General features: G+C 45.3%; 1 protein-coding gene and 1 long non-coding RNA gene across 2 annotated transcripts; one reads left to right on the top strand and one right to left on the bottom strand.

Annotated features, from left to right (window-relative positions):
• On the bottom strand, nucleotides 1-10,903 carry LOC131480461 (uncharacterized). Its single transcript, XR_009245545.1, has 3 exons — nucleotides 10,863-10,903; nucleotides 854-954; nucleotides 1-602 (listed from the first exon to the last, which is right to left on the bottom strand). It is a non-coding gene; the product is annotated as an uncharacterized LOC131480461 (long non-coding RNA).
• Nucleotides 10,904-11,081: 178 nt separating this feature from the next.
• On the top strand, nucleotides 11,082-17,685 carry METTL17 (methyltransferase like 17). Its single transcript, XM_004584646.3, has 14 exons — nucleotides 11,082-11,238; nucleotides 11,369-11,522; nucleotides 11,613-11,747; nucleotides 12,459-12,540; nucleotides 12,726-12,807; nucleotides 13,090-13,163; nucleotides 13,641-13,735; nucleotides 14,619-14,689; nucleotides 14,874-14,981; nucleotides 15,259-15,327; nucleotides 16,373-16,423; nucleotides 16,642-16,734; nucleotides 16,962-17,146; nucleotides 17,231-17,685. The coding sequence occupies exons 1-14, from the start codon at nucleotides 11,158-11,160 to the stop codon at nucleotides 17,334-17,336; spliced, it is 1,386 nt and encodes a 461-aa protein (XP_004584703.2). The 5' UTR covers nucleotides 11,082-11,157; the 3' UTR covers nucleotides 17,337-17,685.
• The last annotated feature ends 241 nt before the right edge of the window (nucleotides 17,686-17,926 follow it).

The following is a 17,926-nucleotide window of genomic DNA, read 5'->3' on the forward strand; positions in this document are numbered from 1 at the left end:
AATTTCCCTACTTATCTATGTCCTACCTGCAGTATTATCTACGCAATGTTTTCTTTAAATCAAGAATAACCTTATCATAAGCTACAATATCCACGAAATCATAGGCTCGATGTAGCAATTCCATTATGCGACACATTAACACTCAAAATGCTCTTTGATGTACCCTACAAAATCAGCTTATGTGCCCTCACCGTCTGCACACAACATTGTGAGGATCTGCAACAATCAGTGCCACATCAAAATATACTCCTTGGAAGAACAGTAGCCCATGAGGGTAAAACAGGAATTCCAAAGATTAATAATCTAATTTTTTTACCAATTTTTTTCAAAAAAGATACCAATGGGCCAGTGCTGTGGTATAGTGGGTAAAGCTGCAGCCTGTGGCACCCAGTTTGAATTCCAGCTGTTTCACTCAGAACAACTCCTTATTAGAGCCTGGGAAAGCAGCAAAAGATGGCTGAGGTGCTTAAGCCCCTGTACCCATGTGGAAGACTGAGAAGAAACTCCTGGTGCCTGGCTTCGGACCAGCACAGCTTCAGTCTTGGCAGCCATTTGGAGAATGAGTTAGCAGAGGGAAGACCTGTGTGTTTATGTGTATAAATCTACATTTCAAACAAATAAAGAGGAAAAAAGATAACGAATCTTGTGAGCTTTTTGTACTGGCTGTAACAGATGCGAACTTAATTGTGTATAAGGTGGGTCATCAATTTTTAATTCAGGCTGGATGAGAATGCCTGAATGCCCATTCTCTTCCTTCCTTTACTCTGATCCCAAGAGGATCAAATCTCTTCCCTCTTGATTCAGATTCCCCATCACCGTGATCCTGTATAGACTCATTCCCAGAAACACTTACCTATTCTTAGAATGTATACTGACTCCCATGAGCTTGGTCAGCACAAATCAGTTTCCCATGGCTGATACTCCTCCACACCCTGACATGCTGATTTTCTGGAACTGCAAAATAAAGACAACATCTTAGGAAACAGGGAAGCAGTAAGGCTCAATCACCATGTAAGACTCTGTGACATGGGTTGGCATTGTGGCACAGTAGAGTAAGTCACTACCTGCAATGCTGACATCCCATACTAAGCCCCAGCTGCTCCACCTTTGGACCAGCTCCCTTCTAATGTGCCTGAGACAGCAGTAAAAGATGGCTCAAATGCTTGCTCCCCTGACATCCATGTGGGAAACCCAGATGCAGTTCCAGACTCCTAGCTTCATGCTGGCCCAGCCTCAGCTGTTATGGCCACTTGCAGAATGAGCCAACAAATGGAAGACCTTTCTTTTTTGCTATAACTCTTCCTTCTAAAAGTAAATAAAATAAATCTTTTTAAAGAAAATCTTGGGACACTTAATTTTGTATCTTAACTTGGCTGGGCCATAGGCTATCCCGATATTTGGTTAAACATTATTATGGATGTTTTTGTGAGGGTCTTTTAATGACATTAATGTTTTATTGATGACTTTGAGTCAAGCAGACTGACGGCTGTAATATGAGTGTGGGCCACCTCCAACTTGATGGCCTGAACAGAAACCAAGGCTGAGCCAAGCATGAATTCTTCAAATCTCCAGTAGATGGCACTTGGACTCAAAATGGAATGTGACTTCCTCCTGTATGGTGACTCTCAATGCAGATTTGGGGGGCTTGTCAACTTCCCTGATCACATATGTTAATTGCTGATGATAAAGTACACGCACACACAGAGGCACTTCAAAAAGTTCATGGAAGACAGGGGTAAAGGACACTTATTTTAGTGCAAAAAAATTTAGAGTCCACACCTATTTTTCATGATATGCATTTTCTATTAATTCCTAGAATACCCTGTGTGTATGTGTGCATATGTGTATGAGATTGTGTGCATGTATGTGTGTGTGTGTGTGTGTGAGTTGTCCACTCAGTGATGCCTTTGAATGTGTAGGGTTTTTTTTTTTTTGATGGTTTATTTAATTTTTATTGCAAAGTCAGATATACAGAGAGGAGGTGAGACAGAAAGGAAGATTTTCCATCCGATGATTCATTCCCCACGTGAACGCAAAGGCTGGTGCTGCACCGATACAAAGCCAGGATTCCTCCAGGTCTCCCACACGGGTGCAGGGTCCCAAGTCTTTGGTCTGTCCTCCACTGCTTTCCCAGGCCACAGGCAGGGAGCTGAATGGGAGGTGGAGCTGCAGGGATTAGAACCGGCACCCATACGGGATCCTGGTGCATTCAAAGCGAGGACTTTAGTTACTAGGCCACCACACCAGGCCCTGAATATGTAGTTTTACATTCAATATAACCTCTCACTACCTTTTCGCAGATTTTGGCCTCCAACAAGAATCTTCCTCCCACATCCTTGCTTAGGGGCAGATAACCATGTTTGGATCTTTACTACCAGAGAGTGGCAGGGCAGAAAAGCAGCTGCAGGGAACGTAGAAACTCGAATGACAGAGAGATCCTCTCACTAAGCATGCTGCTGTAAGCTACAGCCTGAATACTATAAACACAAGTATTTCCAAAATCCTAATGAAACACACATATTTGCTCACAACACAGGCAACTGGGATGAAGTAATGGAACATTCAAAGTTTCACTATTTTGTAGCAATAATACCATTTGTGTTAGTTTTTGGTTACTACAGCGAAATATCTGAACCAACCTGCTTACGGAAGAAAAAGGTTTATTTTGGCTCACATTTTCGGAGACTGAGCGCCCAGGATCAGGGAAGCCCTGCTGGTTTAATAATTCATGATACCATCATGGCAAGGCAACATATCACATGCCAACCTGTTAATTCTGCCTTAAAAGCCTTGCCAATTTAATCATTTCTCAAAAGCTCAATTTTCAGACATAAATACTGGATTAAGTTCCTAGCTTCTTATCACTAATACAAGACTTCAGGGACCAAACCGTAACACAAGGCTTCAGGGGATATGTAACAACCATACTTTTGCCCAAATAACAGCACCATTTAAATCAGGTCTTGAGGCAGTTTAGCATTTTTTTATTCATTAAACTTCATTTTTAGAACTATTCAGATTTTTTTAAAAAATCAAAGAAAAATCAGGTCTTGAGTGACAACTAAATTCACATGCAATCAATAAAAATGGCCAAAAGTATACTGTGTGTCCTAAAACATACGTTTCATAGGCAGGGATATTGACACAGGTCCTTGGGCATGTAAAAGATGAGAACCAACAGATGGTAAACCGTTTCCATCGCTCACATTATAGAATCCATATTTTCTCATGAAAACAACACTACTGTCCAGCCAACAAACCTGAGAATATTTGAGAAGTAGATTATCCTAGATGCTGATTCCTGTTTTAGAAATGATGAAACAGAAATAAGAGTAAATTTATCCTAAACATATTGTGCACCACTCCTCCAAGAAGCAGCCCAAAACACATGGAAACACTCCAGCTTTTGAAGAGGATTCTGCCACTACCATCTGCTAACCATCTGGGACTCAGCTTGCTCAGCTTTCAAATGAGGGTAAGAGTACACATCTTGTAGGCTTGTTGTGAGAGTTAAATGAGTCAATTTTAGTCAAGTGCTTACTCTATGGAAGTCACTCGAAAATGAGAAGGTGCATTTGCTCCTAACATTTCTGTATGGGCTTAGGAACATAACTACTTGTCCTTAACTGTACTTCAGTTTATGTAATATATATAAGCAAGGATCACTTTCACTCTCTTTAAGACTGAAAAAAAAGAACCAAAAAAACCCCAGAATTTTGGAATAAGAATGTTAACTTATACATACAAGATGTTACTGGTTCTCACTGCAATGAAACACTACTGAGTTATTCTTCCTCGGGTCATATGACCGTACTGTGTATTATATAAAATATAACATAGAGATTATGTGCACAAGAAGTATATGCCCAAGAAGATGCCTGAATTCACAAAAGAGCACCAAACCCTACCATTAGTGCTTTTTCCATCTTAAATAAGCACTTTCCCTTGGTGACTATACTGTTGCAGTTTAAAGAACAGAGTCCCAAGGCTTTGGGCCATTCCATCTGCTTTCCCAGGCCACAAGCAGGGAGCTGGATGGGAAGCAGAGCAGCTGGAAACTGAACCCAAGAATTACTCTGTAGGACATGGATTTCTTAACTGCTAGACTAAAAATTCACCTCTGAGAAACATTCATTTCCTAGGAGTTTATTTCTATATTTTTTTTCTCAAGGTTCAAGAAAAGAGGGATAGGAGAGGGTGCAGCCTATAAAGTCTCAGTCTTGCTAAGCAGAACCAAGACAAGGAGTTCTGATCATAGCTCCTGTTCTAGAAGGCCAGTCTCCTGTCCTGCTCATCACTGCAGTACTGGCTGCAGCCACCAGGAATCCTGAACTGTAGATCTAGGTTAAAACCAGTCTGACCTAGCAGCCAAAGCAGAAGAAATGTCCACAACAGAATCACACTTTCTGTGGAAGCCATGGAACGGGAATTAGCCACTTTCCCTCCAGACAGTCTCTTCCCACCCCATGCTACCCCAACACCCCACCCCCAGGGCAGATAGTCTTCACTCATATGAAGTCTAATGGAGTTCCTTAGCTTCAGTCTGGCCAAGCCCTGGCTATTTGCACACCATCTTGGGAGTGAACTAGCAGATGGAAGATACCTTTTTCTTCTCCTCTCTTCTCCTCTCCTCTCCTTCCTTTTCTTCCCCCTTCCCTTCCCTTCTCTCTTTCTCCCTTTCTGTTATTCTACCTTTCAAATAGATTATTAAATACTAAAAGATATAAGAAATATTTGTAAATTCTCTCCACTTTTCCTATATCCCCCTTTTCCCACCATCTTCCCAGAAGTTCACTCAGCCATGCTCTCTTCTACCTGGCCTGCCCCCCTTCCCTTTTTGGGGCTCCTTCTTTGACCTCCATCCCTCTGCCCGTGTTGTGCCCAGATTTTGAGATCCCCAGAAATCATCAGGAGTCTGAAGTCGATGCAAATGCACAAGGGTGGTTTACTCAAGCTTGGCATGTCCGAGCTTGGGTTCTTGGTTGAGAGCAGGCAACTGGGACCAACACCCCTTACTGGAGTGCAGCCCCAACAGCACCTTCACAGGGATTTTATAGGGACAGTCCACAATAGCTTGAAAAGGGACAATTCACAGGCCCTGCATGATAGCCTACTGGCTAAAGTTGTCATCTTGAATGCGCCAGGATCCCGGCACCCCTGCTTCCCATCCAGCTCCCTGCTTGTGGCCTGGGAAAGCAGTCGAGGACGGCCCAAAGCTTTGGGACCCTGCACCCATGTGAGAGACCCAGAGGAGGCTCCTCTTCTTGAGTTTGGATCAGCACAGCTCCAGCCGTTGCAGTCACTTGGGGAGTGAATCATCGGACAGATCTTCCTCTTTGTGTCTCCTCGTCTTTGTATATCTGCCTTTCCAACAAAAAATAATAGTAAATAAATCTTTAAAAAAAAAAACCAAAAAGAAAGAAAAGGGGCAATTCACAATAACCTGCAAGGTGAGGGGGAAATACCACACATTCCCTATGTGTCTCAGCTAGATAGCCCATGCATGGCTCTTCTCTGGTCCAGCAATTAGGTAACCACCCACTTAATTACTTGGAGCCACCTGTGAGATAACCAGACTTGGGCCTTGATTCATGAGAATTGGAGCCCATCCGTGCTAACAGTCACATAGGTCGCTAAAGGTCACATAGGTCGCTTGGCCTGCAAGCTCACACAGTTTCTTAGTACCAATGAACCATGAATAAATGGTTGGGATTTTAATACTGAGGTTCCTCACCCTGACTCAACACGTGCACAATTTTCTTTTATCTAGACTTGTTAAACAGATTGAGGAGAAAGTGGCTGTCACTCAAAGAAAGGGCCACCTCCCACATTCTTCTAGACCTGATATAAGAGATCCCATCTAATCCCAAAAGGTCTTTGATCCTAACCTAATTTTCTCCAATAATCATCACTTACAGGCCTGGTGGCGTGGCCTAGTGGCTAAAGTCCTTGCCTTGAATGTGCCGGGATCCCAGATGGGCACCGGTTCTAATCCCGGCAGCTCCACTTCCCATCCAGCTCCCTGCTTGTGGCCTGGGAAAGCAGTCGAGGATGGCCCAAAGTCTTGGGAAGTGGGAGACCAGGGGAGTGAATCATCAGACGGAAGATCTTCCTCTCTCCTCTCTGTCTCTCCTCCTCTCTGTATATCTGACTTTGTAATAAAAAAAATTAATAAATCTTTAAAAAAATCATCATTTACATTTGTGAAGTGATTTAGAGATTGTGAAGTTTTCCCATTTTAGTCTCCTTACAACCTTGTGAGCTAAAGCAAATATCACAATCCCACTTTAGAAAGTTTGAGTTGTCCAAAATCAGATAGCTCATAAGTCAGAAATGGCCAAGAAGAATTTGCGTCCTTGAAATTGCCCTTGATATAAAATCTTCCGCCAGGAGAAAGCTGTTCCATGCTGCAAACTAAAAAATCACAGCCACCTGTTCCACTCACACTCACTCCGCCTCACTGGTAACTTCCTCACTCAACCCCTTGTCCATTCCTGTCTTCTCATTCTTCTCCCCAAGACTACACAAGGGTTACTACAGCCCCCTCCACCCTCCAGGAAAAAAAAAAAAAACACCACATCTGCAGCCTAGATTCCCCGCGCATGTCTTCTTCCACTTGGCCCTGAGCTGAGGGTCCCACAGTCAGAATTAGAGAGTCTGCTGCCAGAGAGGCGTTGAGCCTGTCTCCTTCCGGGAAGTCACTGTTACAGTGTCCAGCAGTCTGCAGGGGCAGGACAGGGGAAGGCTGAAGAATCCAGGTACTTTCCATTGTCTTCCAAGGAAAAAGGTTAAGGATTTCAGTCCTGACACCCACAGGGGACCTCAAACAATATCTGGGAACTCTGCCCGAGCTCAGCAGTTCTTAGACAAATCAGACTCGTGCATAGTTTGACAATGTAGAGACATGTAAATGCAACACAGTCTTGACTCCTAGTCTTTCCAACTAACTCTGCCTTCCCCAAGTCTATGTTCCTCCATAAGAGGAAGACGTGCTATGCTATGTTGTTGCCTCTTACTCAGAAGCACTGTGGTTTCAGAAGAATGGAGACTAAGTAGAATGCACAAATCCTCTAACAAGGCAATCCAGCCTGACCCCTAAGCCAGTCTCCCCCGTCTTTTTTCTCCCCAGTCCCTGGCCCTCCGAGAAACACTAGGGCTCTAGCCTGAATCCTGCTTGTCAAAGGTTTGGGGAAAATAATATGCATGGTTGAACCCACTGTGATGGCCTAATGGCTAAAGTCCTCACCATGTATGTGCCAGGATCCCATATGGGTGCCAATTCGTGTCCCGGCTGCTCTACTTCCCTTCCAGCTCCCTACTTGTGACCTGGAAAAGAAGTTGAGGATGGGCTAAAGCCTTAGGACCCTGCACCTGCATGGGAGACCTGAAAGAAGCTCCTGGATCCTGGTTTCAGATCAGCTCAGCTCCAGCCATTGCGGCCACTTAGGGAGTGAACCATCAGATGGAAGACTTTTCTGTCTCTCCTTTGCTCCGTAAATCTGACTTTCAAATAAAAATAAATAAATCTTTAATAATAATAGTATGCATGATTTTCTAGATAGGAAGAGTTCACTCAGAGATCAGCTAAAAGGACAAAAGGGCCTGGGCCTGAGGTACCCTCAGTTGGGGAGAGGAAGAGCAAGAGGTGACATCTGAGAACAGTCTCACTTGATAGTGTGGGCATCTCCCCCTCTCTCTCTTGAATACATTCCCAGCTTCCACAAAGAAAATCTTTCCCTTCCAAACACACCCCTTCTCTAACCTACAGCTGCAGCTCTAGTCTTCAGGTCTGACCAGTCAACCCTTTGGAACATCTTCTCTATACCTTTTGCCAGACTTATGCACAGCAATCTGGGCGCCCCCGTCCAGGTGAGGCCAGCCTTTGTTTTTCTGTTAGTCCTTTCAGCCTGCCCATTCATCCCTGCCTGGCCCTTCTCCTTCAGCATTCATTCAGACCTGTCACAGCTATCACGGACAAGCATCCTGATTCCTAATCTAGAAAAGCTGTATGTTCAGTTAACAATGCACACTCTTCTTCAATATTTTACTGCACATTCACCTTTCCAGTGAACAGAAATACTTTAAGACTTTTCTTCACCATATCTGCTGTGTTTTATTTTGCTGATGGTTATTTATTTATTTCAAAGGCAGAGTTACAGAGAGAGAAGGAGAGATAAAGACAGATCTTCTATCCACTGGTTCACTCCCCAAATGGTCACAACCAGGACTGCACCAAAGTCAGGAACCTAGAACTCCTTCGAGGTCTCCTGCATGAATGCAGAGGCCCAAGGTTTTGGGCCATCTCCTATTGTTTTTTCAAGGTCCATTAGCAGGGCACTGGATTGCAAGTAGAGCAACTGGGACAGGAACCAGCATTCTAAATGGAATGTTGGTATTGCACATGGTAGCTTAACCAACTGCCACAACACCGACCTCACAATGCACATTTCAGGTAAATGAATGGAATGAATGATGATACTGGGCACCTCATTCATCTAGGCCCTTGCAACGTGACAGGATGACAACAGACCTTCTCCTATCACAGAGCTCTCCAGAATCTCCCAGATGCCCATTCAGTGTCAACATGATTTTTTCCTGCTAGGGATAGCACTTTCTCATGCACTATCCTTACCTGACTGATTTTGGTGCAAATCAAGTCATTGTACTTGTGACCCTGATGTTTCCTTTTTCAGAGAAGATGAAATATAAAAGTAAACTTTGTGCTGACTTTCCTTCCTGGAGGCTTTCTTTTAACTTTAGGTTCTTTTAGGTTTAGATTTTCCAAAATATTGGTGATATCTGGTGACCCTGGCTCTTTGGAAATGTCATTTCACCTCAGCAGGAGTCCCTTGTCTGATGCCATGGCAAAAGGAAGAGATCATGTGGGCACTGCCTGTCTTGTGCCCTGTGGCTCCAAATGCCAGTCTTCCCCACCCAACAAGTCCTCTCTTCCTATTCACTCAAACAACAGATCTTCCCAAAGTGCAGCAGATAGAGCCAAAAATCTTCTTAGACACAGGTAAGAGGAGAGTCTATGACTGGACTGCATATTTAAGAAATCCCCAGGGGGTCAATGTTGTGGCATAGCAAGTAAATCCTGCCACCTGTGACACTAGCATCCCATAGCCATGTGCTCAAGTCACCACTGCCCCACTTCCAATCCAGCTGCCTGAGAATGGCCTGCAAAAGCAGAGGTAGTCAGTCAGAGTGTTTGGACTCTTGCCACCCACATAGGAAACCTAGAAGAAGCTGAAAAATCACTCAAATGTTTGGTCCCCCCCTTATCCCATTTGGAGACCCAGATGAAGTTCCAGGCTTTGGCTTGACTCAGTCCTGTCCATTGCAGCCAGGACTGGGGTATGAACCAGTAGATGGCAGATCTCTATGTGTCTCTCTATAGTTCTTTCAAATAAATAAAACTTTTCTTTTTTAAAGATTTACTCATTTTTATTGGACAGATTTACAGAGAAAAGAGAGAAAGAGAAAGCTCTTCCATCACTGGTTTACTCTCCAAGTGGCTGCAACAAGCTTGGCTAGGCCAATCTGATTCCAGGAGCCAGGAGCCAGGTGCCTTTTCCAGGTCTCCCACACCGGTGCAGAGTCCCAAGGCTTTAGGCCATCCCCAATTGCTTTCCCAGGCCACAAGCAGGGAGCTGGATGGAAAGTGGAGCAGCCAGGACATGAATCAACACCCATATGGGCTCCCAGTGCTTACAGATGGAGGATTAGCCAGTTGAGCCATTGCACCAGGGCCAAAATAAATGTTTTTAAATAAAATTCATTTGTCTCCAGAATGGCATAGAAGCCTATTATAATAGACATCCCTGTGTCAACCAATATGATCAGACTTCTGATGAGTGAAACTTTCTTATTCCCAAACGTTAGAATTTTGTCATAAGTCTGTCGTAGGATTTATTGGGTACATCATAGCGTTTTAAATGTGAAATCAGAGCTAAACTAGCTGTCACTTAATACACAAACTTGTACATACATAAACACCACAAATCTCACTTTCCTCAAGTGAAAAATAAGATTCACAATAGAATATGCCTTGGTAGGAACTAAACAAAATAAGATTATGTAGTGTGACAGGGTGCAGCTGGGTAATAGCACCCCACAGCAGCAGGCAGTTTGCTAAGATAACTAAATTCTTCATCTGTGTTGAAACTCTGGGCTCCTGTGGCTCTGCAAGTGCTGCCCTTCCTGCTGCACTCTAGCTGCTGTGAGGAGTCACTGGGAGAGTGGGCAGTTGAGCCTGTTGGAATGCGAGGGGCCCCATTAGGGCAATTGGAATGCAGCTAGTTCAGTTAATACCTCTAGGTTTTTGAGCGCTTAAAAATTCCTGACTTCAGCCAGGCAGTGACTCCTGGTATATACGGGGAGCTGTTGTTTCCAATCTTGGCTAATAAACACCCCTCCTAACATCCTGCATTTGTTTTCCAGTGTGATCTCTCTCAGGCTCCTCAACAGAATTTTCTTGATTATTTTGAGAAATCTCCCATCTTCTGAATTACTTCTTAAAAGCCAGCAGTAACAGCAAGGGTGGAGTCAAAGCCGAAGCCAGGAGCTGGTAATTCCATCCAGGTCCCTCTGTGGCAGGAGGCCAAGGACCTGAGCTCCTCGCAGGGTCTGTGCCAGCAGCCAGCTGCAATGCAGAGCCCAGGCACTGACACCGAATGCTGACTTCCCAAAAGACCTCGGGTCAAAGTCGTGGAGACAATATGCGGCCCACGAACATTCTCAGCAAGTGGTACCAGAACCCTTGTAATGTGAGGAGAAGCCGAACACTGTTACACGGATTAAACTGTTGACCAATAATTACCAATTTGCTACCTTTATCAGCTTAAATCTTGTTTCCTCACCTTTCCCTGACTGCATTCTCCCCGAGTCACCAAAGAAAACACGCGGAAATGGACGTTGCCAGGAGTCGCCCCGTCCCCCAGCGACACACCACAACAGGCCTTCTAAGTCCCGCCCTCGCCCGACTTCCGCTGCGAGGAATTTACACACTGAGTATTTATTGGTTGTTAGTAATCACTCCTTCTTCTCATTGGCTGATGATGTTTCGAGCAACATTCCGAAGGAGGTCTGACGCGACGGGCTGTAGCTGAGGGTCACCGGGAGTCTCGTTTCCGTTTCCGGTTCGTCTGTCAAGCCATGGCGACTGCGTGGGGACCGAAGTGGCTAAGGATGTTATCCAGATGGCGCCGCGGCCTTCGAGTAGCTCCGCAGTCCCGGGTCAGTCCCTGCGTTCTCTGCTCTCGGGGAAACTCTGGGCTTTTAGACACGACTGCGCTCCGAGAAGGAGCCGCGCCCGCCTCGACCTCCGGTGCTGCCTGGCAGCCACACGTTCTCTGTCTGCCCGCAGGCGCTGGGCGCCCTCGTCCGCGGCGTGACTCGGGTGGATAACCGGGACGATTTCCTGGGAAAGAGGCCGCACCGTCGCCACCCCGGCGTGCTCCGGCTGCCATGCGTGCGGCCGCCGCGGGCGCTGGCCGACGCCGCCCAGCTGCTGCTGCTCAGTGGGTACCGGCGGGATGGGGGTCACCTGGGCAGGGACAGCCCCGGCCGTGCACACCTTCTGATTCTGCTTTCCCACTTCGGGCCCCTAGAGAACGCGGTGCCTGGTATGGAGAAGCAGGTGCAGACCCTGACCAATTACCTGTGGAGCCGTCACGTGCCCGTGGAAGCTGAGGAGTTACAGAGACGAGCTGCGGGTCTGGAGAAGTTGTTCTTGGAAACGCCAGGTAGGGTAGGAGACAAAGGTCAGGCCGGACTGGAATAGTGGGCAGGAAAGTGCGAGGAATGATGGTACAGGCTCTGACAGGGATGCTGTGGCTTTGACTGCCAGCGTTACTGGAAGCTAGATTGCTCCAGACATTGCTGCTCTTGGGGCTTGGGTAAAAAAGCATCGCAGGTCAATGTAGGGTTCCCCCTCCCCGACACACACACAAAAGTCCACTGGGTTAGGATCTTCTGCATTTTAGTAATGTGAAATGAAATCTGTATAGTTCTCTGTCCCATGCCAAAAACCTCTGGAACAGAATGTGCATGATGAGTGATGTTCACAACAGACCTCTCATGCATCTTGTGTCTCCCGCTCTTGTCACTGTGTCTGGCTCAGAGTGGGCCCTGTGTTCGCAAGTTCACCTCTTGGTGAACGCAGTAGGACTTTGATGTTCAAATTGCTTTCCTCCCTATAGGCACATCAGGCATCCCAGTCTTCAGATTTGGGGAAGTGAGGGAATCCACCAAGTAATTACCCTCCCCTTTACATCTTTATCAGTTCCCGTTTGAAGAAGAACATGTGTTGGGTGAAATAGAATGTGCTGCTGTTGGAGACAAATGCTGTCACACACACTGTGGGGGAGGGAGAACTGGGTGGGCAGGACGTTCAAATATTGGTTCTGATCTCTGTTTCCTTAGGTCCTCACTTCCAGTCCTTGTTCTCACCCCAGACTTATCCCAGACTGAAGAAAAACTTCGTGGAGCAGTGCTGCATGCCCTGCGCAAAACTACCTACCATTGGCAAGAACTGAGGTAAGGAAGGGGGCTAGAAAACGTGCAAAAGAAAGAGAAGTTAGACTTTAAAGGGAGAGCTGGGGAGTACAATTACATGATCAATGTAGTGTTTGAAAAACCGTTCTCTACTGGGAAGTGAACAGCTGAGCTGGAGGAAGCCTTTCCTCCAGGGGTCAACAGTTGTGTCTCTGATTTTCGTGCAGCTACAATGAAGGACTGAGCCTGGTGTACATGGCAGCAAGACTGGATGGTGGCTTTGCAGCGGTCTCCAGGGCATTCCATGAGGTGAAAGATCACTTCTAGCATCAGCCCTCTTACCCAACATTTCACTTGTTTGTTCAAAAAGTAGTCTTGTAGCAATGCTTAGGTTGTGTCTATTCTCTAAAGGAATTCTGTAGCCCAAGAAAGATTTAAACCTGCTATTTTAGAAGCTTCTTATTAAGGGTTTATGTTGAATATCGAAGTCTATTCACATCTCTTCCTCTGTCATAGTCCCTTAATTATATTTACTAAGGAACTAGATCGGCGTCCTCTTACCCTACTGTGGGATGGTGTTTGTTTCTTCAGATCCGGACTCGAGTCCCAGAGTTCCAGCCCCAAACCTTGATGGACTTTGGCTCAGGTGCTGGTTCTGTCACCTGGTAAGTAACTTGCTTCAGCCCCTGACCTTCTCAAGTCTACCTCTAGAGAGCCATACTCACAACCAGGATAGTATCAGGAGATTGGAAATTTGGGAATCTACAGTGTTTCTTCCCTCAGGTTAGACAAGGTATGAGACGGTATATGGACTGGGGCCAGGACTGTTAAACAAAAACACATCCATGTTTGTGAAGGTTTAAAGGCAAAGGGATAGTTGCATAGGGCGTAAATTTTTATGTGTCAGTCAGAGTTTTTTTGCGCTGTTTTTAAGCCAATTTTTTAAAGGAAGTATAAATAATAAGAAAATAACATTGTTTGAACAGAAAAAATTGAAAACAAAAAATAGCATTGATAATCTTCCAGCTTTTGATCATTTTTCCCAACTATTTTAAACATAAACCTGTTTTCCCAGGGGTGCTGTTGGTAATGGGTACATCTGCTGTAGATGGGAATTGGTGATTTATATGTTGCTGTCTTAGGGCTGCTCACAATGCTTGGGGCCAAAGCCTTCGTGAATATATGTGTGTGGACAAATCAGCTGCCATGTTGGACCTGGCAGAAAAGTTACTGAAAGGTAAGGACAAATGGTTTGTTTTTGTTTTTAAAGGTGTTTTTTGTTTTATTGTGGTGGAGAGGCAAACTTATAGAGAGAAGCAGAGGCAGAGAAAGATCTTCCATCTGCTGGTTCATTCCCCAAGGCCACAACAGCTGGAGCTGAGCCAATCTGAAGCCAGGAGCAACTTCTGGGTCTCCCACACTGACTGGTACAGGGTCCGAAGGCTTTGGGCCATCTTCTACTACTTTTCCCAGGCTACAAGTAGGGAACTTGATGGGAAGTGAAGCAGCCAGGACATGAACCGCCTGTCTGGGATCCCAGCGCTTGGAGGCAGAGGATTAGATAGTCAAACCTGTAAATCTTGCCCAAGGATAGGTTTTTTTTTTTTTTTAATTTTGAATTGTGAGGTACAATTTTGTGTAGGCTGGGATTTCCCTGCAAACTCCCACCCGACAGATTTTTCCCATTTTGTTACAATAATGTAGTCCTTCATAAGAAATCATAGTTCTATCAGTCTCTTACTTAAGTGTACCCGGACATTGTTGGTACAGACAATGTCAGACAGTCTAGCATCCCATTGTCTACACGTGCCAAGGACAATGTTTAAGACCGAAGTACTTCCAACACAGAGGAGTACTAGAAAGAGTGTTTTGTTGGGAACTGGAAGAGAGGACCAAAAGTAAAGATAAATCTGTTTTCTCTTCCAATTTCATGGTCAAGCAGAGTTAAAGGCCTTTCCTGGTCTCTGTATGGGTTGGGTAAAGTTTTTTAATATTCCATCTCATTCTCATCTAATGTTTTTCTTTATTCCTGAGGCCATATTTCCTACCTGGGTATCTTCAGTTTACACTTGCTACTGTGACCTCCATATGCATTCAGTTGTCACCTCTCTTCGCCACAGGTGGTTCAGAATCCGGAGAGTCTTATGTTCCAGGTGTATTTTTCAGACAATTTCTACCTGTGTCACCTAAGGCAAGTAGTAGTGTTTAGAATATTCTTTGTGTGGAATATGGCACATAGGAAAGTGTGGCCTCAGGTTTGCACTGAGTGATGGAAGATTTAAAAAAAAAATCAAGGACACTTAGTGGATAGGACTTTGTCACCCTCAGGTTTAGAGAAATGTCAGGTCTTTGATGTCTCTCATCTTGGTTCTCAGGTGCAGTTTGATGTGGTTGTATCCGCCTTTTCCCTAAGTGAACTGCCCAGCAAGGCAGAGCGCACGGAGACAGTTCAAACTTTATGGCGAAAGACAAATCGTTTTCTGGTGAGTTGAGATCCCTCCTAAAGCAGCTTCATGGATTTCACACCTTCATTTCTCTTGTGAATTTCACGTTTTTCCTACTTCATGGTCATCATTTTTGAATAGTGGTCTCTTTGGAAATCTCTTTATCCTCTTTGGATAGATCTCTACCTCCCATCTTACATATGATGCCTATTTCCCTTTGGGATTCCCACTGTACCTGTGAATGTTCTTACAGAGCTGCTAACATTTATGCTTTTGTGTAATTTGGGAGTCCTGCTTGTTTTTCCCTTGTGAACAGGTATTGGTGGAGAATGGAACAAAAGCAGGACACAGCCTTCTCATGGACGCCCGGGACCTAGTCCTTAAGGTGAGGATCCTTCTTCCTTCTCCCCGCACTGCTCTGTTACCACTCTTACTCCCTTGGAAAGCATTTCTGTCATATGCTGATAAGGGAGACAGACTCTCAGGAAACAAGGCATGGAATACTCAATATATATCATGTACGTGTGGTATATACCTATCTGTGGTAGAAGAGTGGTCAGCAGCAAGTAAGGGCCTGTGACTGACATCCAGGTAGGTCACCACCTGTTTTTCTATGAGCTGTACTTATTTTTTTTTTTAATGATTTATTTATTTTTAATGGAAAGGCAGATATACACAGAGGAGGAGAGACACACGGAAAATCTTCTGTCCAATGGTTCACTCCCCAAGCAGCCACAATGGCTGGGGCTGAGCCAGTCTGAAGCCAGGAGCCAGGAGCTTCCTCCAGGTCTCCCATGCAGGTGCAGGGTCCCAAAGCTTTGGGCTGTCCTCGACTGCATTCCCAGGCCACAGGCAGGGAGCTGGATAGGAAGCAGGGCCGCTGGGATTGGAACCGGCGCCCATATAGGATCCCAGTGCGTTTAAGGCAAGGACTTTAACCACTATGCTATCACGCCAGGCCCTGAGCTGTGCTTGTTACTCAGGTCCTTTTTCTCTGTGAATGCTTTCACACTCCAAGAGTCAGTAGTTAGGACAGAGTTAGATTTTTGCCTACTCCCTGGCCCTTTAATTAATAAGTTTGTTGATCCCTGATCTAGAGCATTGCTGAGCCAAGAATCTTTTCTCTTTGGGAAGGTGGAAGCCAGTGAAAGATCATATATTTAATTGTCTATGAGTGGGATTTTCTTGAGAGTAGAGGCTGCTGACAAGGGAGAGACCACACTTTGTGCCAAATTCCTGCCTTTCTCCTACTGCAAAGAGAGTTCTTTGTTGGAATATTAGAGATGTGGGCAGCTTAACCCAAAGCACATAGTTAATCGTTATTAGAACTGAATGTTAAAGAAGTCCTTAATTTACTGAGTTCAGAGATTGAGTTATCAGAATGGGCCCCACAGACATGGCTTTATTTCTCTGGTTTTGTATGATTTCAGGGGAAAGAAAAGTCACCTTTGGACCCTCGGCCTGGTTTTGTCTTTGCCCCAGTAAGTATTGCTTCTGCCTGTCCCTACGCACAGATCTAACCTCCAGTGTGGCCAGGAAGAGAGAGGGCAAAGCCAAGCTGCCGTCCACTGTTCCTGCCCAATTTCTATGTAGTCAGTTCCTCCCTGTTCTCCCCTCTGCTGCTTTAGTCCCTTCTGCCTAGCTTTTCTTAGTTTTTCAGTTATATGCTCCATGACAATGTCTCTCTGTCTGTTCACAGTGTCCCCATGAACTTCCCTGCCCCCAGTCAACAGCCTCTAGGCCCTTGGCCTGTAGCTTCTCCCAAGGCTACCACCCCATCCCCTTCAGCTGGGTAAGTACTCAGGAAATACTGCAGCAGGGAAAAGGTCACCTACAGGTGCAAGAATCTCTATGCAAGAAAAAGAATCAGAGGAGGGAGGAGTTGGAGGACTGAAAGAATGACCTATAGCTTTTAAGACCTCTGTGTGTATGATTCATAGAGAGAACTAAGGCCTACGGTAATTGGGTATGTGCTTAAGAAGGTTTTATCCTGTATTTGTTTTCATATCCTTATATTAGAATAAGAAGCTGAAGGAAGAAAAGTTCTCTATGGTGATCCTTGCCAGGGGATCCCCAGAGGAGGCTGATCGCTGGCCCCGTATCACTCAGCCTGTCCTCAAACGTCCTCGCCATGTGCATTGTCACCTGTGCTGTTCGGATGGGCACATGCAGCATGCCGTGATCACAGCTCGTCAGCATGGCAGGTATGAGGGTATGGGGAATACAGCCAAAATAGTAGGACATGACAAGAAAGCACAGCCCTCGTTGACATCTCTTCTGTTCCACAGAGACCTGTATCGATGTGCCCGGGTCAGCTCCTGGGGAGACCTTTTGCCTGTAATCACGCCTTCTGAGTTCCCTCCGTCTTCTGCTCAGGATACCCCTGATAGTTGACAGGACTCTTGTTGGTATACGTCTTGCCATAACCAGCACCATCTTGGACGTAATCGTCATGTTTGGCCACTCTATGAACTCCTGCACAAAAGAGGAATGCTGTCACAAACAAACCTATTAAGTTGTCCTCTTGGGCAATCCATGCTGCCTGTTTTGTCTTGGAATTCTGCTGAACTATTCCCTATTTCTTGACGAGAAACAGACGTCTTGTAATTGGCACAGAGCCCCCATTGCCTAATGTACAAGCCCCCCACCTTTGGTTCTAGGTGTGGAGATCCACTAGTATGCAGCTGACTTTGGCCATACATCTCTACAAAAGTTATTCTTCAATAAAATACATACTTTGTAATCCTGGGTTTGACTTCCGCTTTTTTCCCATCTTTGGGCACTTTCCACCTTTGATTACTAGTTCTCTTACACTGAGTTTAGTTGGCATAATTGGCAAACAGCCAGGCGACCAAAGAGATTAATAAAGGAAAAGGCCTTTAGAAGGGGAATCTGGGTTGGCCATTTGCCTCTGTGTCGGACACGGTGACCCGTGTATGTTATGTGTAGCCCTCTGCATGTGTACAAGAATGCCCTGAAAATAA

This window comes from Ochotona princeps, chromosome 6 (assembly GCF_030435755.1).
Source record: "Ochotona princeps isolate mOchPri1 chromosome 6, mOchPri1.hap1, whole genome shotgun sequence".
Taxonomy (NCBI): Eukaryota; Metazoa; Chordata; class Mammalia; order Lagomorpha; family Ochotonidae; genus Ochotona; species Ochotona princeps.